The sequence below is a fragment of the Osmerus eperlanus genome, chromosome 8 (assembly GCF_963692335.1).
Source record: "Osmerus eperlanus chromosome 8, fOsmEpe2.1, whole genome shotgun sequence".
Lineage (NCBI taxonomy): Eukaryota > Metazoa > Chordata > Actinopteri > Osmeriformes > Osmeridae > Osmerus > Osmerus eperlanus.
The window spans coordinates 13,194,753-13,219,932 of NC_085025.1; the positions used below are offsets into that span (position 1 = coordinate 13,194,753).

The 25,180-nt window shown below is 45.3% G+C and overlaps 2 protein-coding genes across 3 annotated transcripts; both read left to right on the top strand.

The window, feature by feature from the left end:
• Window positions 1-354: 354 nt before the first annotated feature.
• cep170bb (centrosomal protein 170Bb) lies at window positions 355-23,625 on the top strand. The gene is made up of 20 exons (XM_062467546.1): window positions 355-731; window positions 4,287-4,424; window positions 8,979-9,068; window positions 10,201-10,279; window positions 10,586-10,644; window positions 10,908-11,028; window positions 13,203-13,319; window positions 13,605-14,135; window positions 14,259-15,358; window positions 15,626-15,805; window positions 16,063-16,183; window positions 16,293-18,038; window positions 18,682-18,922; window positions 19,141-19,300; window positions 19,684-19,722; window positions 20,308-20,445; window positions 20,680-20,768; window positions 20,882-20,975; window positions 21,084-21,135; window positions 21,316-23,625. The coding sequence occupies exons 2-20, from the start codon at window positions 4,320-4,322 to the stop codon at window positions 21,540-21,542; spliced, it is 5,289 nt and encodes a 1,762-aa protein (XP_062323530.1). The 5' UTR covers window positions 355-731; window positions 4,287-4,319; the 3' UTR covers window positions 21,543-23,625.
• Window positions 23,626-23,699: 74 nt separating this feature from the next.
• On the top strand, window positions 23,700-25,163 carry LOC134024820 (signal recognition particle 14 kDa protein-like). Of its 2 annotated transcripts, XM_062467529.1 has the most exons (6): window positions 23,700-23,832; window positions 23,942-24,014; window positions 24,204-24,316; window positions 24,447-24,479; window positions 24,783-24,881; window positions 25,121-25,162. In XM_062467529.1, the coding sequence occupies exons 1-5, from the start codon at window positions 23,809-23,811 to the stop codon at window positions 24,867-24,869; spliced, it is 330 nt and encodes a 109-aa protein (XP_062323513.1). In that variant the 5' UTR covers window positions 23,700-23,808; the 3' UTR covers window positions 24,870-24,881; window positions 25,121-25,162. The 2 variants fall into 2 exon arrangements, with proteins under 2 accessions (XP_062323513.1, XP_062323514.1); XM_062467530.1 differs by lacking the exon at window positions 24,783-24,881 and having other exon boundaries at window positions 25,112-25,163.
• Window positions 25,164-25,180: the final 17 nt, after the last annotated feature.

The window sequence follows — 25,180 nt, forward strand, 5'->3', positions numbered from 1 at the left end:
TTTCTATTCAAATTAAATTGTAATATTCATAAAATGTGCACAGGAAACGTGGGCTACAGATCACCAATCACGTTACGTAATGGGGGCGTGGAACCCCTTGAAATACGTGACTTTATTGAATTAATTGCCGTACCTTTGAAGGCTACGCTAATTAACCGCCAATCGTGCTAATATTTTAATATGCATGTGGTAATGTTAAAATATTTCACAAGGTATTCTGCAGGGAAACAAAAGAAGTGACGTCACTCCCAAAACGACGTCCGCCCTCACTTGAATGACACGAAACCTTGTCACGTATTGTCGTTATGATAACAAATATATTTAGGCCTGTATTGAAACAGAAACAGGTAGTTACAGACACTGGTTCATTCATCTCTTGCATATAGGCTAGTGAGCAGGTGTGCAACTTGGCAAGTGAACATTTGATATTAGGCTACGCCGCTGGTGGTGTTGCGTCAACAACCTGCCGAATACAGGGAGGCGGTGCTGGTCACAAGTCGGCGAGTCCCAGAGATGCCATAACAGCAGCAGCATCCGTTGTCTACGCCCGAAGTGCCGCTGGACTGTAGGCTACCTGTATTCGGAATTGGTTGAAGGCTGCACAAATGTTTGACCGCTGATTTACAATTTGAGGAATTAGACCACGTCAAGCAACGAAAGGGTGTGTCTGTCTGTATTCGATGGTGATTTTGTTTGTTGCATTTTGGTGTGGAGCAGCATCACTAATATAGGTAAGGGGAAAACCATTTTGCGCCGGTTGTTGGAATGCTATGAGACGAAATAGCTCTATATGTTATTGTCAAAGAATAATTTATGTAATTTTGTCGATACATTACTCGTCGTAACAGACTGATAATGCTTTTATTTTTGAATTGTTCTGCAACAACGGTAGCTTACCTCCTTGTCAGTGACTGGTAGCCTGCATCATTGACAGTGAACACGCCTTTTTTATACAGTTCAATCTATTTACAAGGCCCATATTGTGCCATATTTTAAATAGATTTTCATATTTGAGCTTTGACGTTGTATCAATCTCTGTATGCAAGCTAAACGAGACATAACCCATTTCTATTGCTTAAAAGACATGGGCCTTCAGTCGAATATCAGTCAGTGTGCGATGCTATCAGGCTATTAGGGGCCAGTTGTCACGTTAGACAGGTTATAGGCTATATCAGGCTATTTATCAAATTATAACCGCAAATACATTGAGCTGTCATAAGCTACAGTAGCCCTGTAAGAGAAACGGGTTAGTTGAGTCGTTTCAAGGACATGACACATTTGGGTTGTGTTAAATACTTGGATGGTGAAACAGTGAGCGGCTGAATTCAAATTGGATGGCCTATCACATGGACCCCACGATGCTGTAAGGGAATGTGGACACAGTTGTTGAGAATGAAAAATATATTTGAATATTGCTTGATAGAGATATCATACTATGGCTTGTTCTGTCAGATGTTATGTTTTTAACAGCAAACTACTTGTTATTTAACGGCATTGAGTAGCCCTACTAGTTGCACCTTGTGTTTTCCCTACCAGTGATTTGCTTTTATGACCGTTAAATTAACATGCAACTGAGCAGGTATGGAATTGATTGGTCCATTAGCAGTAAGAGAGACATAGGGACAATACAGGCTAAATGGATCCAAAGGATTCAACATGGGTAATGACCTCCAGAGTTAATTAGGACGATTGATGCAAATATGTTATGCCTATATTTTTGCCTAGAGATTTAATTCGTCAGATTACATTTCTGCTTTGCTGTTCAGATTTGCCCCACTCCTGTCACTTAACAAACCACAACAGAGAAGATTAATTAAAATCATTTTGAAATTTCAATTGAAAGGGAAATTATTTGCCACTGCAGTGGCAGCATGTATACAGTAACTGGCTTTTATGTGAATCCACATTTTCTGGAGTAAAAACCGGTGTGATGTTCATGTTTCATCATCCAATTTTCCGTTTGGACGTCAGCAAGAAGATGAATGATGATGGGACAATAAGGATTCTTCTCTCATTGGAAATTCAAGCTTTTAGACAAGACCCCCTTCACTTTTTACTCTGCATTGAATTACTTTTTAGGTTGAAACCACATTGGGTTGATACATTCCCCTCTTGAGAGAAACAGTCAGACACTTTCTGCTCGTAACATGCCAAAGTACCTACAGTTAGGTCCATAAATATTTGGACTTTGACACAATTTTCATCATTTTGGCTCTGTATACCACCACAATGGATTTGAAATGAAACAATCAAGATGTGCTTTAAGTGCAGACTTTCAGCTTTAATTTCAGGTTATTTACATCCAAATCAGGTGAACGGTGTAGGAATACATTTTATATGTGCCCCCCCCCCTTTTTAAGGGACCAAAAGTAATTGGACAATTGGCTGCTCAGCTGTTCCATGGCCAGGTGTATGTTATTCCCTCATGGGAGTTCGTTATTTCATTGACAAGGAGCAGATAAAATGTCTAGAGTTCATTTCAAGTATGGTATTTGTGTTTGGAATCTGTTGCTGTCAACTCTCAATATGAAGTCCAAAGAGCTGTCACCATCAGTGAAGCAAGCCATCGTTAGGCTGAAAAATTAAAACAAACCTATCAGAGAGATAGCAAAAACATTAGGTGTGGCTCAATCAACTGTTTGGTACATTCTTAAAAAGAAAGAACGCACTGGTGAGCTCAGCAACACCAAAAGACCCAGAAGACCACGGAAAACAACTGTGGTGGATGACAGAAGAATTCTTTCCCTGGTGAAGAAAAACCCCTTCACAACAGTTGGCCAGATCAAGAACACTCTCCAGGAGGTAGGCGTATCTGTGTCAAAGTCAAAAATTAAGAGAAGACTTCACCAGAGTAAATACAGAGGGTTCACCACAAGATGTAAACCATTGGTGAGTCTCAAAAACAGGAAGACCAGATTAGAGTTTGCCAAAAAACATCTAAAAGAGCCTGTACAGTTCTGGAACAACATCCTATGGACAGATGAGACCAAGATCAACTTGTACAAGAATGATGGGAAGAGAAGAGTATGGAGAAGGGAAGGAACTGCTCATAATCCAAAGCATACCACCTCATCAGTGAAGCATGGTGGAGGTAGTGTTATGGCGTGGGCATGTATGGCTGCCAATGGAACTGGTTCCCTTGTATTTATCGATGATGTGACTGCTGACAAAAGCAGTAGGATGAATTCTGAAGTGTTTCTGGCAATATTATCTGCTCAGATTCAGCCAAATGCTTCAGAACTCATAGGACGGTGCTTCACAGTGCAGATGGACAATGACCCGAAGCATACTGCGAAAGCAACCAAAGAGTTTTTTAAGGCAAAGAAGTGGAATGTTCTGCAATGGCCAAGTCAATCACCTGACCTAAATCCAATTGAGCATGCATTTCACTTGCTAAAGACAAAACTGAAGGGAAAATGCCCCAAGAACAAGCAGGAACTGAAGACAGTTGCAGTAGAGGCCTGGCAGAGCATCACCAGGGACGAAACCCAGCGTCTGGTGATGTCTATGGGTTCCAGACTTCAGGCTGTCATTGACTGCAAAGGATTTGCAACCAAGTATTAAAAGTGACAATTAGATTTATGATTATGTTAGTTTGTCCAATTATTTTTGGTCCCTTAAAAAGGGGGGGGCCCACATAAAATGTGTTGTAATTCCTACACCGTTCACCTGATTTGGATGTAAATACCCTGAAATTAAAGCTGAAAGTCTGCACTTAAAGCACATCTTGATTGTTTCATTTCAAATTCATTGTGGTGGTATACAGAGCCAAAATGATAAATTGTGTCAATGTCCAAATATTTATGGACCTAACTGTATGTCTGTTTGTGTTGAACAACACAGGAACATGCTTTCTGCCTTAACAGCCCCAAATCCCAAAGGTGTCTGTCTCATAGCAACAGTGACTGCTACCCATGGGGTATTTAGCCTACACCCTAATTATCATTTGCTGACAATGAAACCTATGCATAAGGGCACACAACATGCAGACTTATGATTTGTTATAATAAATGACTGACGGTGTTGTTTCCACTGAGCTACGAGTCTGTCATCGATTTTTCTAGAATAGCCTACATCCACCTTCATGTCATTTCTTGGGGAAAAACCTGCCGGACATCATGGGAAGGTTTTACGTGTGATAAATACTCACCACAGTGTTCTGTAAGCCAGTGGACTTTAAATGATATATCAATGGATTACTTGATTGTGATTGTTTGACATGTATGCTACTCAGTTGGTCATCAATGAGCTAACTGTGAGGTATCTGTCCAATCCCTGCGTCCCAGGATGCAAAGGGGTTTCCTGGGTGGTCTGTGAAGATGAGCGTGACATCATGGTTCCTGGTGAGCAGCTCTGGGACCCGGCACCGCCTCCCCAGGGAGATGATCTTCGTGGGCCGGGAGGACTGTGAGCTCATGCTGCAGGTGAGTTGTGACTTCAGCCCTCCGTCCCGAGCCGTTGCACCCTTTTGAGGAGCAATTTATACCTTAGATGACATCTCTGAAATAGTCAAATGTCACAGTAACAGTCTGTGGGCAAGGGTATTTGGAAGTAATGAACCTGTTTTGAAAGCATAATCAGAAATCCCAAACTGTTAACCATGTCTACAGGAATTACTCTCCTCTACGACGTCAAACTGTAGCTTGCCGGAGGAAAACGGCCTTTGACATGCATGGTAGGACAGTCTGTGTTGCTTTTTGAGACGTTTTTAGAATGCGCTGATGGGCTAAAGTAGGAAGGGACTGTACAGAGGGGGAAACCAACCTCAAACAGAACTTGAAACACTGAAGGAAGTCGACGCCTCCCAACAAAAGGACCCCTACAGTATGTTTGTAATGAGATGGCGCATGCAGATAAAACAGTTTTCCGGTCAAGTGTTGATTATGATATAATTGTTGCGTGGGCAGAAAGACAGTTATTGGATTTTTTGTAAATAAAGTTTAAGACGTGGTATTGCGGCATTGATCAATGTAGACCTAATGGTCACTACAGTATGTTTGTAATGAGATGGCGCATGCAGATAAAACAGTTTTCCGGTCAAGTGTTGATTATGATATAATTGTTGCGTGGGCAGAAAGGCAGTTATTGGATTTTTTGTAAATAAAGTTTAAGACGTGGTATTGCGGCATTGATCAATGTAGACCTAATGGTCACATCTATAATCAACGTCAAATGTTATTTACGCAAGACGTGCATTCTATATACCGCACCTTTTTTCAGTGCTCTACAAATACAATCCTCACAGTAAAAATGTCAGTAGAAAAACACAGGCAAAGAAACAGGCCTGTTTGTTTACCAAAGCGAGACTTTGCTTTTTAGAGCAATCAGGCCAGCTGTCAATGAAATCCTTTGACCGGAGCTGCCTTGAGAAAATAGCCCATAGATCCAGGGTCGACCCAAAAGGCTTGTCGTCCTTTATAAATCCGCCCCGACAGTTGCTGTGGCGCCGGCACCGAGATCCTGACAATGCAGAGCTGTCTTCTCTGTAGGATCCACTGATGCGGTTAGCTGTTGCCCATGGCAACGCCTAAGGTAGACAGGTCTAGCCTCGTACTGTAGGGCAAGAGAACCTATTGCCTTCCTTGAATCATTTCAGAATGGAGTCGGTGGCTGTCTCTCATTGTCCTCCCGTCATACTCCCACAGCAGTGCTCGTAATGGGAATATTGGAAAAGTATAAGAGCTTCCGGGGTGCCCCAGTGGCTCAGAGGATAAGTGTACTTACCACATGGGCTGAAGCCTTACCCCAACGACCTGGGTTCACATCCGGCCTGGGCCCTTTGCTGCATGTCACGCCCCTTTTTCTTTCCTCACTGCCATTACTGCCTGTCAATATTGTCACTGTAAAATATGACAAAGGCAGAAATGCCTCCAAAAGTATCTTTCAAAAAGAGCTTATGAGCCAGTCTTTTGCTACGTGTGTTCCAAATGGTCAGTATTCCTTTTCTCTATACACTGTACAATATGTGCTCTCCTGTATATGTTTCAGTTGAAAGTTACTTTATGTGTCTGATTAACACCCCCCCCCCCCCCCCCCAGTACCATAATGTCAGCGCTCGATAACAAGCCTTTGTTCTACCTGCCATCCACAGTGGTTTCAGTGTCCCAATACCATTCACCCCCCCACCCCTCTCTCCTTTTTTTGTTAAGTGGTGAAAGCACCCACCACAATCTGACTACAATGATGTCATTGTGTGGGCTGAGTCACAGTTTCACCACTACTAGTCCTTGTGCACCGTTTAGTTCATTATTTACTGTTCCAAAAACGTATACAGTACCTTACAATACAATACATTATTTTCAAAGTTGACTATCATTACTGTAATTTAACATTTAGGTTACATGCTATCGTATTACATCCTTTGGCGTGGGCCCCCCTCACCTGGTGTTGGCCAGTGAGGATGAGACTGGCCCCTTTGTTTGTTTTGTTGGGCCCTAGCATCACCAGGTCACCTTTATGCTGCAACAGAGATTTTTTCTTTCTTTTTCTTCTTCTTTTCAACAAGCTTAGCGAGTTTTCAGTGACGGCTCGCTTCTGGGCAGTGTCTGAACGGCTCATCTTTCAAGCACTGCTGAAGAACCTGCCACGCTGTGGTTAAGACTGCCTCTGACCTATTTCATTTCCTGTGCGTCTCCTTGACTGGCTCCCGTTTCTGCGCATCCTGCTTCTTCAGTCATGCCTTGTCACCTGTCACAGTAGGGGGGGGGGATATCTGACTGGAGTGTCTCAAACGAGTTCCGGTCTCTTTTTACGATCCTGTATATTTTGTGATTTTTACCGAATGTGAACCAGTCAGAACTGCCTCAGGTGTAAGCAATCTCCAGCCGCAATACACTATGCCAGGCTCCCACAGAAAGAGTTGGAAGCGCACAGCGCGATTTAGCAAGTTGCAAATCCTTTTATCATGCTACTCTCTAGCATTAGCAACCTTAGGAAAAAGCAAGGCTCGCAGGACCGGGCTCTTGGTGTGCTCAGAGAGGCCCCGAGATGGAGGGCAGTGGGAAGGGGAATGCCAGATCATGTCTCGTAAAACACAGACCGTTCCTTGGCACTAACCCGTACGCTATTAGAACTGTACACCTCTAGTCCTCGATTATCTGCTGCACTTCCTACGTGCACTATTTAGTATGTTTGTGGATAAAAGTGTCTGCTAGATGAATACATGTAAATGTGAACGCATCAACAGATGGACGTCAACAACAGGTCCTCAGACGAGAGGACAGCAACGCTGGCCCTCTTTGAAGTGTCCTAATGGAGGGGGTAATGAGGATGGTAATCGGGAGGCATGAGGATCACGTCAGTGCTCTCACAGCCATGATTGAGATGAAGGGGATGTAAAGTCAGTGTTCACCGACGCTGAATGGGTTCGAGAACGAGTTGGAACACGTGACTGTATGTTTACGGTTGTTGAGTGAAATGGCAAACGAGAGTAAGGAGTCTGGTGGTAATATGCAAAGTATGTTTTTTTCTTTCTTTATGTTCATGTGTTTGTGACCTTTCTGTCAAGTATGGTTTGTCTACAGTTTGATTTGGATGCAGTGTGTCAGGTTTGAGACTGACTGTACTAACAATGAATGCAGATTTTAATATTCATCAATATGAGTTTCAAGGCCTCTTGTCACCATGTTATATTTACATCACAGAAAATGATACCTCAGCTGTATGGCCTCAAAATTAGCATTTGAAAGTGTAGGTAATTCTTCAATTCTAAGTTTTAATTATTATATTAAGTTCCCATAGATGAGACAAATGTACATACACTAACTGCATGTGCAGTGGCAATGCAACCAAGTTGTAGCTGTATTATTAGGCACAATAGATGCTAATGTAAACATACATTTATCTAATCATTTACCCCCATTCATTATCTAGTCACCCTCCAACACGCTTGCCACTACATACACATCACTGAGGCCTATTGGGCCTGCAGAAACACAAGGCAAAAGCAAAAATAACTCAACAATGCTTTTAGTGGTTTCGTTAAATTATTCATTTCTAAATGGTGATACGTTTGTGGGTGAGGTGCTCGCCATGTAGCCAAATGCATGAGATGCAACCAGATAGCCCGTGGCTTTGTTTGACGGAGCATGTTTGGGGGTGAGCTGTGTTGGAACGGCAACGCTTCATGCGTGGCAGATTGTTCTTTGGCATCTTTACATTTTCTGTCCAAAAAGCTGTGTGATGTATGAGGTACTCGGCTCAATTTCAGGGCAGGGATTTGCGCTGAAATATCAACTAGTCAACTTGGTGATGCTCAACCCAGGGTCCTTCATTTTGTATTAGCGTGACATGAGTGGGAGTTTGTGTGGGAGTGTGTGTGTGTGTGTGTGTCAGTGGGCAGGGGTCATGAAAGGACACATGCCCAGCCCTGGCATCAGGTCGCCTGAACAAATACAGCACCCACTGCCCCCTCTGCTGTCTGCCCACCAGTGGGAGGTAAAGGGCATCTACCGTAGCTGCCGTCTGCTCCAGCCTGGCGGAAAGGGAGACGCGTCTAGCTTAGACCCAGGCTGTGCCTTGGCCTTTGGCGGCTGCTGGCTTCAAAACATCCTGGTCTGCTGTTCACCACCTCAGGAAGCAGCTATTGATCCATGTCAGGCGTGCAGCTCAAAAATGGAAACAAATACATTGGTTGCGTGATCAAAACCACAAGTTGAAATGGATACTCCCTGTAACTGGAGAGCTGGTTTGATCCAGCTCATACAGGGATTTTGAATCGTTTCCCCTAAACCTTCATTTGAAACTATATTCTTTGGAGAATTAAGTGTCATTGGTGTTCTATATCTGTTGCCTCATGGCCATAACTACAGGATATGAGAATGACTGTACCCTTGCAGATTTATACGGTGCTTGGTACAGTATAGGAAGCTCTCTGGTTATATTGATCCCATCCGGTGATGGGAGCGGATGCGATATGAAGATTGTATGTAGAAAATCACCTGTCATTAACCAGGATTGCTTCCCTTTGTCTGCTGTAGTCTCGTAGCGTGGACAAGCAGCATGCTGTCATCAACTTCAGCCCAGCTACCGACGAACATCTGGTCAAAGACTTGGGGAGCCTCAATGGAGTGAGTATCCGAGAGAGCAGAACAGAAGGTCCTAGAAGGACTATCCTGTAGACACACAATGGGTAGAATGTAATACCAAAAGTTTACAGCTTAAACTCAACTCTTCAGTATCTGAGCCTACTATAGGAGGACTCCTATAGTGAGGTTAGGGAATCGGGCTAGTAATCTGAAGGTTGCCAGTTCGATTCCCGGCCGTGCCAAATGACGTTGTGTCCTTGGGCAAGGCACTTCACCCTACTTGCGTTGGGGGAATGTCCCTGTACTTACTGTAAGTCGCTCTGGATAAGAGCGTCTGCTAAATGACTAAATGTACTATTGCATGAATAGCTTAAGCACATGTTAATAGATCTGTCTTAAGTAAGAGTTAATGCTAGTATATCCAAAAGTAGAGACTTAAAAAAATATATCTGTGTTAAGGTTCTTTTCTATAAAAATGAATTCCTGCTGTCCGCTGGAATTTACTGCACACAGACATGTTGTGTTCTTATTGTCATGTCTTACATATTGTGACAGGGTAGTCACAACATACATGTCGAAAAAGGCTGAAGTCCTTTTTTTTCACAAGCTAATATTCCTAGCCAAGCGTTCATACTGTAAATAGTGCTGTTGGATGAAAAACCTTCAGATGAAAGCTGGACAGTCTCTAAATATTTGAAGGAGTGCTTTGTTGGTGTGCTGATGCAGTCTTCCCTCACTGACGTGGAAATAATCCAAGTATCTTTCACTGGACCTGTATCGATCTTGTCAAATTAGCACTGCGCAAGCAAACGGAAAGACCAGCTGAGCACATCGTTTCGGGATCATAGCTTTGATTAAATGGGTCACCTCTGTTGTTCTATGCGATCAAGTGGTCCAATTAGCCACAACAGTTCTTATATTTCATGGGTTTTCCTGACTGGACATGTACTGTAGGGTGAAACCTAGGTTATTATTACACATAATCTGCTGGCCTTACTGGAAGTCCATGGCAGTCTTGTGCCAGGGGAAGCCATTGTAAGTTAGGTGTTTTTGGCAGAGAGACAAATATCAGTGTTTATACACGGAAACAGATTTCTGCATGGTCCTATTACTGCTCACGTAAATGAGACGTAATGTACTTTCAATGTTGACTTTGTTGTGTTTTTACCTCCAGACATTTGTGAATGATCTTAAGATTCCAGACCAGACCTACATCACCCTCAAGCTGTCGGATGTCATCCGCTTTGGATATGATATCCTTTTCATTTATACTTAAGTTCAATATTGATACCTAAATATTAGTGTTTTGCAGAAATTATTTTCTGAAAATGTTAGTTGTTAAATTGAATCGTATTCTTTTGGCTTTAATTGTTTTGTTTGTTACTAACTTTAAATTATTGTAGTCAGTTCTTGTAGGCGTCAGTTTTTTCAGTCAAGGCTGGATGGCAAACTAAGAACGGCGTGCTATTGAATGGGTCTAACTATTGTGAGCACCGACGTTAAATGTTTGTTCATGATGCAATGTTTACTTGAAGTCATTGACTTAACTCAGCATTTACATTCCCATGTGTACGTTTTGGAGAAGAGCCAGCACAAAGTCCCAGAGGAGGCCTTGAAAGTATGTATTTACAAGATGGCATGTAGTTTCAAAAATAGACAACCACAACTGAGAGTAAAAAGATTTTTAATTTTTAAGGTTTGCAAATGCACCTTCACAGAGACATGGGCTATAGGATATGGTTAGGGCTAACACATTTGTTTATCTGTCTCAATGTATCCACACTACATTTTCGACATCACAACTTGCAGTCTGTGACTGTTGATGTAGCACTTTTCTTTCACGTTTTAACACGATTGGCTTTGCGCCCCCTGCTGTTTCAGCATGAGAAGTACACCAGCCAGCTGCAGATGGGGCTGAAGGCCTCTGAGGGCAAGAAGTCGTGTGAGGTGCTGGAGGACAAGTCCAAACTCGAGAAGACCGACAAGAAGTCTCTGTCTCAAGGTAGGCACGAGCCAAGCCCTCAGACCCAATTGGATTGTGTGCCAGCTGCGTGTGTCTGTGATCCCGCGTGGGCACGACAGAAGCAGGGAAAAACATGATAAGCAGTGCAGCTAGGATATCTTGTACAACCGTCTCCTGTTGAATCTCTCTACCTCCATGACGCACATATGGTGAGTTGTGTTCCGTTTCAAACACTACGACCCACCTTTCATACACACACACGCACCCTAATGATGGTGTAGGTATGTGGGAAACATTGTAATTGATAACCACGTGGATCTGTATAGTGACCCCACATACATAGGGCATTTTACTGATCAAATGCTTTATTGTGAGCCATTTGCCTGACTTCTAGTCAAGGTTTCCCATCAGAATCTGTAAATATAACAATACATTATAGATGTTTATGTACAGTATGTATGCTCATGCACGGTGTTCTCTACAGGACATCACGTATTTAGGCAGGAATACAGGCACTGCTTACACTGATATACAGCCCTGTAGCACTGAGCTGTAATGGAGGACGGCTTTGATCTCTAGGTTTGGTAGCCGAGGCTAGGGGTCTAGGACACGACCTCGATTCCTCTGTTGCCCTCCAGCTCTCTGCAGGCCCGTCTCTCATTTCCACTCTTTTAAAAGCGAGACCTGCTATAGGCTCTTTGGCCTCAGTTAGCTAGAGGTTGAGGCATGACGGATACGGTCAGATGATGAGTGGATTGATCTGACTGGACACTCCCGAACCTACAGGGCTGCACAACCTCATTGGATCTAAATATACTCCTCTGTGTTTAATTGACAGGGCATCTCCTCATTTATTTGCTGTGCTGTTTGATTAGGCGCGTTAAACGTCCTGCAAATATTTTCAGTCGTTCTGATCAGAGCTTCCTTAAAATCCCTTTTTGTGAAACAGCCGGTTAGTCCCTCTGTATGATATCAGCATCTGCTCATCCTAATAGAGTCCCTTCCCCTCCCCCCACCTCCTATCATCCCCTCTTTGTCTCTGTGTCTGTCTCCGTCTGCCTCTCCACTGGCTGCGACCACATCGTGTCTCCATGGCAACGACTGCCGCACCCATAGACTCTGCTCTCATGGCATCAGTGATGATTTAAAAACATATTTTTCATCCCCTCTGTCCAGACTAGCTTTCCCTGTCCAGGAGTTAACATAATCCTCACACGTCGTGATGTAAGACTGATCTGTCTAGCACCTCAGCTAACAAACCGTGACTCATATTTTAGGGGACGTCTTGACCCTGAGGTAGAGCCTCATGAATATTCAGAGAAAATGCTTTTTCCTTGACATAGGCTACAACTTACAAAGTATGAATAAATAAACTGAATATAAGGCGATGGGAAATCAGTAATTCCACACTGAAATCGACGTGGAGTTAATCTTCTCGGATGTGCGGCCTCACAGCGAGCCTAATCTCTGCCAGTGGGAAATGCCGGATGAAACGTTGCCTCATCAGGATCACGCGAGCTGTTGTCTGGCCTCAGGCAGTGAGCGTGGACACATGGCCAAACACTAATCAGACTTTCTTCTTTTTAGATACTAGTGTGTTTCACCATAGATATTTCCTGTAGTGCTAGACTGCTTGTATACGGTTAGGGTTATACACGTGGTAGACATTGCGGTTGCGATCGATGATAGTGGCAGAAATGTGAACGGTAAATCGTTATTAATAGTGCGGCATGCTATCACAGACCCATGTGTTGGTAGGACGGAAAGAGCATCTTCAAAACGTCTCACACGGTGGACATGAAGTCTCACCACTGGTAGTGACAGAAGGTCACAAGCCCGTCGGCTTCACTCAAATCATGTTGAACTGATTTGGACAGCGTATGTACTCAGCAAGCCTTTGTGGTGCGATGCATAGTGTTGATTAGCATATCAAGGTATCGGTACGAACCCTCGGGGGTGTAGCATGGCGTGATGGGAGCAGTCCGGAAAAGGTCACGTTAGATTGCTGATGAAATGCGGCAGCGGGAACCTTTTACACGCAAACGTTTTTCTCTTGATCATGAGAGTCTCCATCATATCTACCAAACATGTACAGAAGTGATCTGGTTAAGTAAAGCATTCTCCTGCTACAACATAAATCAGTCACAATTCTAGTGGGAAGAGTGACCCACTCTCACTATGTGTTGGTGTGTGTGTGTGTGTGTATGTCACAGAGGCACCAGTCTCCCAGACCAGGCCGACCCCATTGTATGGGCAGCCATCGTGGTGGGGCGAGGAGGAAGACAGGACCAAGCACAGTGAGGGACACAGACCTGAGGAAGGTCACCCAGGTCAGCCTGCAGTCCTCAGACACACTAACCCTATCCTCAAAATACTCATTTAGTCGAGTTCGATTTTTTTTTGTTCATTTAAAGAACTTCAATTGTACTTGTACTTCAATTGTACTTACTGTAAGTCGCTCTGGATAAGAGCGTCTGCTAAATGACTAAATGTAATTGTATTGTTCCGTTTTTTTCTGACCCTCTTCATGGGCAGTAGAATATTTTGTGCATGCGTTCAGAGCTTTGAGCTTTTTGCGACTTCCTGTTTCGTTTTTGGAACCTTCTTGTTTTCAGACATGCCAAAGGATGCCTGCTCCCTGGAGCCGGAGGTCAACGGCTCCCTGTCAGAGTACCGAGACTCCCAGGGCAAGTCCATCTTCCCCTACCACCGAGAGGCCAGCTACTTTGAAATCCCCACCAAGGAGTTCCAGCTCCACCCCAAGTCCCAAGGGACAGAGCTCCACGAGATCCCCACCAAGGATACCGACACGCCCCCGGCCGCACCCACTCCCACCAGTCCCACTCCGCCCGTGGTGCAGAGCCACGCCTCCTTCACCATCGAGTTTGACGACTGCACGCCGGGAAAGATCAAGATCAAGGATCACGTGACCAAGTTTTCCGCTCGCCAGAGGAAACAGCCGCCGCAGCAGACGACGGCGTCCGAGAAAACCGCGATCGCCACGCCGACTGAGGTGATGTCGGCAGAGTGCAAGGTGGCCGATTGGTTGGTGCACAGCGACGTCAGCATGATGAGGCGGCGCCCCACCTGCGAGGATGTGTACAGCACAAAGAGTGACCTGGCCGTGAATATGAAGACCCTCAAAGGTCAGACTGCAGCCTTAAAGGCTACATACATTGTTTTTGATCGGGGGAAGGGGTTGATCAAAGGCAGGTTTTTCATGTTTTTTTTCTTTCTAAATTGTTGTTTTTTTATTTGTCTGTTGTCAGGACACCACCATGAGGATGGGACCCAGAGTGATTCTGAAGATCCAGTCTTAACAGGAAAGCGAAGCAAGTCGCACAATTCTGTCCAGTCGGAGCAGTCGGAGAAATCCCAACAGTCGGTCCAGTCAGTTCAGTCGAAGCAGCCCGTTCCGGCACAGAGGTTAATGCAGCCTCAGCAACTCTCTCCACCTAAACGGACCGTGGTCTCCCCCTTGGCCCCTGAGAGGCCCCTGTCCCAGAGCCCCCCAGAGGGGCCCTCCCCCAGCCTGGACTCTGCCAAACAGGGCCCCCAGGAGCACCTCAGCCAGCAAGCCTTCATCATTGAGTTCTTCGACGACAACCCGCGCAAGAAGCGCTCGCAGTCCTTCACGCACAACCCCGCCCACGCCGACTCCTACTCGGCGCTCAAAGCCAAGCTGGAGCGGCGGAAGGGCGGGGAGCGGCCGGCCTCCATGCACGCACACATCCCGCCCACGCAGCAGGTGACGGTTCCGCTGAAGGGCCAAGGCCACGGGGGGCCCCAGAGGTCCAGCTCCCTGAAGAGGGAGAAGACGGAGGGGGACGGCTCTTCTCTGGCCTCCGGCCCGTCGTCGCGCTCCTCTCCGGGCATCACCATCAAGCCGTTTGGCAGCGTGGGGAAGAAATCCAAGCTGGCCCAGGAGTTTGCGGCAGAGTTTTTGAAGGACCCGGGCTACGTGCCGGTGTCCCCAACCAGGGAGAAGTCATCGCCTCCTCCCATGTCCGCCCCGCCGATCATGATGTCCCCGTCGCGCAACCGGATCCCTTCGCCCCTGGACCCCCCCGCCCCCACCTCGGCCTCTTACCCCTCCACCCCCGTGCAGCCAACTGCATTCTCTCCCTCCCCTGCCCCTGCTTTCAGCCACTCCCCATCCCTCAACCCCATCCAGAACACCTCCCCCGTCCACTCCTCCGTACCCCCCATGTCCCCCATGCTGCCCCTGGGAGTCCGCGGGGTCGACCCCAAGGCGTCGAGGGCGGTGAGGGCCGAGGAGGAGGACAGCCTGAGTGACGCGGGCACCTACACCATCGAGACCGAGTCACAGGACAAGGAGGTGGAAGACGCTCGCAACATGATCGACCAGGTTAACTTGCCGTTTAAACTCGTTCCCCCCCAAAAAACAAACAAATGTTCCTTTCAAAGTGCTCGGCTTCCAGTACGTAATCCTTGTGACGTGTATCGTTTTCAACTACCTGGCTACTAATGCTCTAAACAGTGGTGTTACACAAGGTGTGCATGCCCAGAATACACCTGCCCTTGCCCCCGTGCCCACTTACGACCCCCTTCCTCCTCCCCCCCTTCTGCCAAAGTCCCGCTTCTCCTTCTTCATGCATGCTCTGTCCCCTGACAGGTGTTTGGTGTCCTCGACTCCCCGGAGTACAGTGGAGTGACTGCAGGAGTGTATAGGCCCATCATAAATGATGGCAAGGACGAGCAGGCTAGCCTCTGCCCTAGTGACGGTAGCACTGTGGATCAAATGCATGGCTTTAACCCAGCCTCCCTCAGTGATGCCCCCACGGGCCCTGTTCAGGTAATCTCACCACCCATGGGGTTTACAACCGGCGTTGGTGGACATACACGTGGCGATAAGCATGCACCACTGGGTAGTGAGTGCATGTTTACGATTTTGTTGTCGTTACCCCCCTTTCGGCTTCCCCCCCTGTTTCTCTCCTTACGTTTTTTTTTTTTTTTTTAATATATATATATTGTGCGTGGAAAGTGAAATGTTACTTCAAATGACTGTTTTGATGGGTTGATTAAGACTTCTACTTTCCTTCACTGTGTCAGGTGCAGGCTTGTAGCATTGCAGCGCTGGAGGGGCCGAAATGGGTTTCCCAGTGGGCCAGTCTGGCGGACAGCTACGCTGACCCAGGGTCCACCTTACCTCAAGGGGAATTTGTGGAAGGAGGTGGGGTATCTTCTTTCTCTTCGGACCATTTGTAACCAGAGTAACAATGCCTAGGTTTAGTCTGGATACTAAAGCAAAAATCATCTTTGTTTATCATGTATTTTTCCAGATTCACGCCTCATGAATCGCTCAATTGTGAGCTACGATAACTCAGAATCAGAGTCCAGTCAGAGTTCGAGGACCAGACGGCTCCTGCCCCAGGTGCCCCCTGGGGACAAGCCTGAGAGTTCCACCCCGAGCATCTTGATCAGGCACGAGCCCTACCTTGCTCAGGAATCCCTGGACAGGTGCCCTGGGACACCCCGTCAACCGGACTCCATCCAGAGACTATGTGTACAGGACGAAGTGGACCCGGACAGCTTAAGTGACACCAGTCGCTCAGATGACGGCTCCCTGCTGGAGAGGACCAGGAAGAGCCAGTCGAGGAAGGGGGTTCCTGCCACCTCCCCTGGAGAATGTGGAGCCCAGTACAGGGTTCAGGAGAAGCTGTCTCCCTCTACCAAGTCCACTTCCTTCTACATTGGGTCTGAGGAGTGTTCAAGCAGGTCCGATCTGGCCCGGAGTCCGGTTCCGTCCCAGCCGGAGCGGGGACGCGACCCACCGGCCAAAATGCCCCCCACCACGGTGCTGATCAGGCACCTGAGCGGTTACGAACCGCGGAGGTCCGGGGTCAAGCCCAATTACTCGGCCCCCAACCTTCAAACGCAGGACAAGGACGCGTTACCCACAAAAGATCACTCCAACTCCTCCTCCTTCGTCCGACAAGAGAGCTTCACCAAAGAGCAACCCAGCGACAGCGTGCAGGTCAAGAGGCTCCCTCACATCTCCAGCCACCCCACCCTGAGAGACTTGGAGCAAAAAAGCGAGGCAGCGCAGGACCAGCAGTCCTTCCAGAGGGAGGCGGAGAACACGCTCGCCTCTCTGGATACCAAATTCCCCTCGTCGGGGTCCGGACGCAGCTCAAAGAAAGGCTCCAGCCACATCGACGACTCCCTTTCGGGCGAATCGGACGTGGACACGGCCAGTACCGTGAGTCTGCTTAGCAACAAGAACGCGCCCGTCGCCTCGGGGCCCAAGAAGCGGACCTCCGTCAGCGGCCTCCAGAAGGAGAAGTCCTCGTCCGGCCCGTCCATCCAGGAGAAAAACCGGCAGCTGACAGCCCGCGAGCGCTTGTCGGAGAAACGGCGGAGCCAGGTCCCCACCGACAGCGCCAGTAAGGCCGAGGCCGCTAAGCGCTTCCAGATGCGCCGTAGCGCTGGAAACCGTGGCTCCCTGGACCTGAACGAGGGCCAGCCGAGCGCCAGCCAGAACTGGCCTGACACCACGTCCTCCGACCACGAAGCGGGCTCCCGGCCTTCTGGCCGCAGCAAGAAGCTCATCGCTCCTCTTCAGAAGGAGGACAACGGAAAGACGGCCAAGACCGCCGCCCAGCAGGTGCTGTTGCGTTCCAACAGCCTTTCGGCGCCACGGCCGACACGCGCGTCGATGCTTCGCCGGGCTCGCCTGGGGGACGCCTCGGACAACGAGGGCGCCGAGACTGACAGAGGGTCCCAAAACTCAGACCAGGTCAGTGTCCCGGGCAAGGCCTCTGCGGACGCGAAGAAGCTGTCTCGATTGGACATCCTGGCCATGCCCAGAAAGCGAACAGGCTCCTTCACCGTACCCAGCGACAACGAGTCTTCCTCCACGGGTCGCCCTGGTTTCAACGCTCGGAGCACGGAATCCGCTGCGCCGACAAGGAAGACATCCGTGGGATCCGAGGCCAAACCAGGCTCCACCAGAGGGTCTGGGGCTTCAGGGAAGCAGCCCTTGACTCGTACCCGCTCCAGTGGAGCCAAATACCCCAGCACAACCGGTTAGTATTTCAAATGATCTACGTGGCCCCTCTCTCCTATCAGGACAGAACATTTAAAGCATGTTATGTTTTCTATGACGGCGCATGTCGTGTTAACAGTTGGCAGACTAGTTGGTTACTTTGCAATCGAAACCCTTTGGATGGGAGGAAGATGTGTGGCTTGTATCAGTTACACATGTCATGCAATGAGATCTATTCAATGAATGATAGAAGATGCATTACGTGCTGACTCAATGGAAACACTAGCAGAGCCTGTCTGCCTGTCCTGGTGAACTCGATTCAGGTCCACTAGTAAAGAGCACATTGGGAGGCTGTGTTCTGGAAGAGTGTTATCAAGTAGGAAACAGCGTCATCCCTGATGGTGTCTGCTGTTGTTTCCATAGAAACACAGTTCCTATCTAGACATCATTACCTAGCAATTTGTCTTTTTCATTTGGCCAGATCTGCCAAAATGTAGAATGACATCGTAAAGGAAACATTACTGTCTGTAAAATGAGGCAGCAAGATGGGGGAGTAGGTCCCATTATCCGTTCATTGAGAGTAATGATGATGATTAAACGTTAATCATGAATTAAACATTGATGGAACATGCAATAACAAGAAAGCAGTTTATTCAGATCCACTTCCGTTCCGTTTCTGACAGCTTCCCGGCGTAGGCAGAAGGGCTCCGACTACACGTCCACATCCGAGGAGGAATACGAGGCCAGCGCTGGCACTCCCAAACACAAACGCTCCCACGCCTCCGCCTCTGTGCAAACGTCCCGAGGCCAGAAGACGGCGGCGACCCGCTCCAAATCAGTCTCGCTGGAACCAGAGGAGGACGAACTCCAGAACGAGGCAGACCACTACCAGAACTGGTCCACACACAGCGCAGAGATCGCAAAGTATTTGCATTATTGAATTTGCATGGCTGAAACGACTAAGAGTACAGTGCCTTATCGGTGTGGATATTGTACAGTATTGACGGGGGTATTTTTTATTTGTGTTCATTTGTCCTGTGTCTCAGGTACATTGTACCTGTATTGAACATTTGTTCCTACATTTATATGGATGTTTGTGTGTACGCATACTGTGTGTTTACGTTTGCCCTTTGGTTTGACAGACTCAGTCAGGATTTGGCCAAAGATCTTGCCATCCTGGCCCGTGAAATCCATGATGTTGCTGGGGATGGGGATTCCCAGAGTTCCTCTGGGATGGGCACCAACCCATCTCCCAGCTCTGTGCCGAACACACCCGCCTCGACTATCTCTGCCAGGGAAGAGGTACACTGATAACCATGATGGAAACTCCCCTTACCCCCTTGAACCCCAAGACGTGGTTTTCAAAACTTCTAATGTACGATTTAGATGTAAGGATATTGTTGTCCGATCACAACCTGTACTTAACTATTCAACGTTTTTTTTTTTTTTAAGATCTAAATTTCATATTTCACGATTACAGTGGTCACAATTTTACACCAAAAAACTGAAATGGAAGTGGGGGAGTACATACAACCATTGAGAACACTAGCTGTGCTGCTCCAAGAGTTATAGTATAACCAGTTATTAGTCGAGGTTATGCACCTGGCTTCAGGACACGGTGACATGTGCAAAGAATTGCTGATCATGCTTTAGTCATGAGCATCTCTCTGTTCTTTACCACGCAGGGCCCATATCCATTTTTGCGTGGGGGCCTACCATCTCAGGTGGATACTGCGGATATTCATTAGTCTCTTCCTCTCATCTTGCCTCCTCTCCATTTCCATTCCCCCACCCTCCAGTGCTGTCACTACAGATCCTAACACTTCCCTAGTTTGGTGTTGGATTGCAATGCAACCATTTCTTTATGGTTTCCTTCCTTCCTTTTTTGGGGACGGTTGTCCTGGAGTATGTTCTTTGTATTTCTAACAACAGGTCCTTGTGAAATCCTCAAAGCGTCACATCTATCCTCTACTGCTTCACCAAATACTCAAAACTGTCACTGCCGCCTGCACTATTCCACATTTGCACCAAAATTCTAGGTCGCAGGCTTGTATCCCAGCAATACTAAAATTCACTGCGCACACTGTAGTGCACTGTTCTCACCATGAAATTGCATGTTGACTTGGTGCATGCATCGACAATGCACGACTCTCACTGCTCTCAATTATTCTTTCAACAATTTTTACTCACTGTTTTTTTGACCTCTGTGCCCTTGAAGTAGAAAGCCTTGGGGCATTTGTTAAGTAGTCATGGCCTTTTGTAGTTTTCCAAAACATGCGGACCATGCACTTATGTTATTTTCTTTGCAGCTGGTCCAACATATACCAGAGGCCAGCTTAAACTACCAGAAGGTTCCACCAGGTTCTACTGCTGTTTTGGACCTGGATGCTAACATGAATGACCAAGACCCGAGCTCTAAGCAAAGGCGTCCGTGGAACCGTGAAGAGGTCAATGTCCTGCCAAACTCTCATTCTTCTGTTTTTTCAAAGAACTTGGCTTGAATGATTTTAGAATGCAGTGAAACCACAATTCTAAAAGAGCTGGTCAAAAGCAGTACAAAGGGTTCACTGAGCTGTTGCAGTTAGTTTTGGTCTGCTGGGAATCACAGTACATTACCGTTCATGCGGGTGAATTTGTAAGCTTTTGGGTATTTGTGAGATACAAGCATTTTCTTCCTCCAGGTTATTTTGGACAACCTGATGTTGAATCCTGTGTCTCAGCTCTCTCAGGCTATTCGAGAGAACACTGAACAGCTGGCTGAGAAAATGAAGTAAGGGAACTTGTGTGTAAATGTGTTTGTTCCCAAAAAAATAAACGGCAAGTAATGCTATTTGTGTTTTCTCATTTGCTCGGTGCAATTACAGCCTGCTCCTTTTTCTTTAGGGTTTTATTCCACAACAAGACTGACGCCTGGGAGGAGATAGAAGCAAAGATCAATGCTGAAAATGAAGTCCCCATTCTGAAGACGTCAAATAAGGTCAGCCTTTCCTCATTGCTGGTCATCTCATCTCTTTAAACCAGCTGAAAAGCACTATACTAAGTAAAAATGTCCACCCATTGTCACCACCTTTTAATTTTCCATCAGGAAATCTCTTCCATTCTGAAAGAACTGCGAAGAGTTCAGAAACAATTAGAAGGTAAGTCATAGTAATAAAAAAACAATTACAAATAAAAAATCTAAACTTAGTGATTGCGTTCAAAAAAGTCTTTATTCATATTTACTTCATTCACAATGCTATCTGTGTTCAAAATTAAACCCCATGAAGAAGACAACGAATACAAAGAAAGACTCCATTGATAATCTTTCTGTGTCTCAGTTATCAACACTATCGTGGAGCCAACTGGAAATCCCAAGATGGCTGCCATGGGTGCTACTGCTGCTGCTTCCGGAGGACAGGCTAGGTCCTCCCCGAAGGAGAAGAAAGCCCCCTCAAAGCCCACCGGGGGGGAAAGACACCGTGGTCACGGCTCCACCACTTCTAATGCCAACGAAAGCGCCAAGAGGTCCCCTCGTGGGCCCGACGGTGCAAACTTTAAGGCCTGATCAGACTACTGTAGCATAACTTTTCTATAAATCGCCTCCACCATAGCGTCAACAATTACAACTCAAAACCGAACATGCATTCTCAGTAGCAGCAATGGTTATCGCGCAGGCGCTGTTTAGAATTGCTTCTACATTGCACACACTCAACTAAAAGCAGACAAAGCTGTGTAAAATAAGTTGCAACTAGTTGCTTGCTGATCTAAGTATATTGTGTCAAAAATATCCAAACACTATCATACAGTATGCCTTGTGGTCTAACATTTGTCAAATAAACCGGATGAGACCATGCAGTTTCTTTTTAGAGTCCCAACCAATACAGTACAAGGGAGAAATACTGGACGGCTTCCGAGAGATGGCTTAACAAAGCAACGTAACATAGTGGGTTTTGACAGTATTATATTGACTGTCTTGTAAAATGATAAATTGAATGTTCCAGAGTGACTGGAACTTGACTTAAAGCATCAAACTAAACTTATTGCAGCGCTATTTTTGTCATGTTAATATTGTCAAATATTGTGACAATGCTTTGTATTATTTGAACATTGTTAGAGTAGTGAATCGTGAAATGGTTGTCCCTAAATTACATACAGGAAGGAAATAGAGCAAATGACCATTTTGAATAAAAACTGCTGGTATCTTTAGTCAAGTGACAATCTAGACATACAGAGATGACAGTGTTAAATATTCATATTATTTATTATTGTAGTTATTCTCTACAAGATTGTGTGAAAGTGAAGGAATGCTATATGTTGACCTGTGATATATCTCACAAAATATCATCTATCATATTTTTGTTTTAGCAAAGTGATTGTACAGTATGGTACTGATGTGCTTCTTCTTGGGCAAACACATTGTCAGTTTATTCCCTGTTCAAACACAATTATATTGTACAAGAATAGTTAGCTATTCAGTGGAAAGGTGAACTGAGGAGGGAATTTAACCAATTCTACTGTTATACATAAGATAAGTATAAGTAAGATCAGAAAAAAAAGAAAATACTTAGAGATCAAACTTCTCTTACAATTATACTGCACCTGTTCCCTCCTTCTTTCTCTTGGTTTAATCCACTGTTTCTATTATTTCCGCCTATAACGATGTTCATGTAAAAATCAGCCCAAACTAAGTATGTGTTGTAGTATGCCAGGTCTATGGTAGAATGGTGACGTTTGTGTCCACTGTGTCTGTGTGTGCATTACTGTGAGTTTAAGCACCACTGAGATCTTTAGTTTTCTCCTGTACCCTGCCAAGGCAGCTTGAGTTTGTGACACTATGCGATGAATGCTGTATACCTGTAGATGTACGGAAGTTAAACAATAACAAAGTAACAAAATATTTTTACATTATTTTGTGAACGTGCATGTATACCATAGCTAGGTAAGTTGGGTGAGAGGACAGGCTAGTTCACCAAATGTGCACTTTTCATTTGAAATACACCTCATGAAACATGGGTGATGCTGAATATAAGCAGTATGTTAAAATAAACTATGAAGTTAATGACTTGTGGCTGACATTTTGTATTGCTTTAGCTTACAAGGGCAGGCTGTTGTATGGATGCGCAATTTGGGTACAATTGTAGTAGCCTGTCTACCTACAACAGCCCTTATTATGTTGAATGCAATTGCTTTTCTGTTTTTTTTGTGTGTTTTTTTTGCAGTCATCAATGGTTATGTTGCCATTGAGAATGTATTGATTCTGCCTACCCAGAGCAGACATCTGATTGGTTAATGTTTTGAAAATGCAACTGCTGCTGCTAAGGCTGATGTCATTGAAATTCGCATTTATTTTATTTGTGTTACATGCATGCAACTAATATATTCTGTCCAAAATTATTACAAAACCGCAAACCGGTCGTCCAAAACCTAGCCTATGTTCTATGACTGCAGGATTGTAGTCATAGGGCCTTCTAACGGCTAGAATGTTGTTTTCTTACTAAATTATGTTCTTTCAGAATTATTTATTATTTTGTGAAACTTTTTTTTTTTTGCGATTTGTTGTCTTGGAGCTTTTCAAAGGTTACCAATTTGTGCATCATCAACAAGTTATTTGTTGTACCAATTTATCATTTGTAATAAACAGTTTTCATTCAAAATGTGCAAATATTTCATTTATGACGTGGTTACTTAAGTAGAACGCAAGTCGGCAGCATAAGTCGATCGTTTCCCAGCCTTAAATCGACAGACAGTGGGAGCACCATGAACGTGTAGATAATTCGCCCAAAACCTTTAGGGATATGCTGTTTTAGTTTTGTAAGTAGCCAACTGTAAACATGGTTCTCGTGGACAACGATTTGGTAAGGCATGTGGTTGTGTTGTCATGTCAGTTATTAATTGAAATCCACACGTTATATTATGTCCAGATCAGATATTATCTCATATTTTCTGTGCTATCGAATTCTTCAGTTTTTGACGGAGTTGACGCTACTTTTCCGCAAATGCAGAGGATCGGGAACTGTGTACATAACTTTAAAGAAATGTAAGTCCCGTTGTTTTTAACAACTATAGCATGCAAAAGCCTAGGCTATAACGTGAAGGTTGCACACCTGAATTAAGGAATTTGATTGGAATACCTGTTCGGGGGATGGGTGTGGGCCTTCGCTCGTACTCAACAAACAGTTCGTTTGTTACTTTGTTTTATGCTTTGTACAATCATTATTATTTGCAGATGATGGAAGGACAAAACCAAAACCTCGAAAAGGAAGGCCAGATCCATTTGTGCCATGTGACAACAAATGCATTCTAAGGGCAGCAAGTGCAAAAAAAAAAATCAGCACAGTGGTAGGAAACGTTGAAAGAATTTAGAATCTTTGTTCATTTATATGTAAAACAAAAGCTGCACTCGGAATTTAACCAATCATACTTAAAGGTTATATCACACTAACATCTGATTTATTATATTTCTGTTTAGGTCAGCTCCAAAGAGGTAATAAAGTTCCAGATGGTAAGTAGGCCAACAATGCGTTCGACCATAATGACCTGCCAGGTCTAGTTAAAACTGGTAATGGCACTGCACGCTCATACCATTTCCTCACTGTGTGTAGGGTGTGATTGTTTGTAGTAAGATGTTAGATAGGCTACTTTAGCTTCTACAATGCGGTCTGACGCAGCAACCATTTGTTTCATACCGCTGATATGAGTCAAATTATAAATTAATATCCTCACACTTAGTAAAGATGACTTTACTATTTCGAAAATTGTAGTCATTTAGGTTGGTGTACATATTTATATTAGCTGCTCTTTCCAGGCCTATACTAACCTGCTGAGGGCACACTTGGATGGCCTCAAGAAAAGGGACAGAAAAGCTAAGAGCAAAAAGGCAAAGGCCCAGTGAGTAAGTAATAAACTTGCCTTGTCAAGTTCAGTGTTCTTTTCGGGCCCTCACAGCAGCAGCATTGTCAAACGAATGTTATTCGTCATCAACTTCAAAACCTACATCTTTCTCGGTGTCTCTGAGTGATACTGTATCAGATAGATTAGATAGTGGTTTCTTTCAACTGGACAATTTGGAAATCTGAAATCTATATAAAAAACTATTGTCGTGGCTTCTGACACCCAAACAACTTCTGCTCACAGAACGGCAACTTGGAGAACAACAAGGTGGACAAGACCTTTTGAAACACTTTCTTTATTACATTACATTTA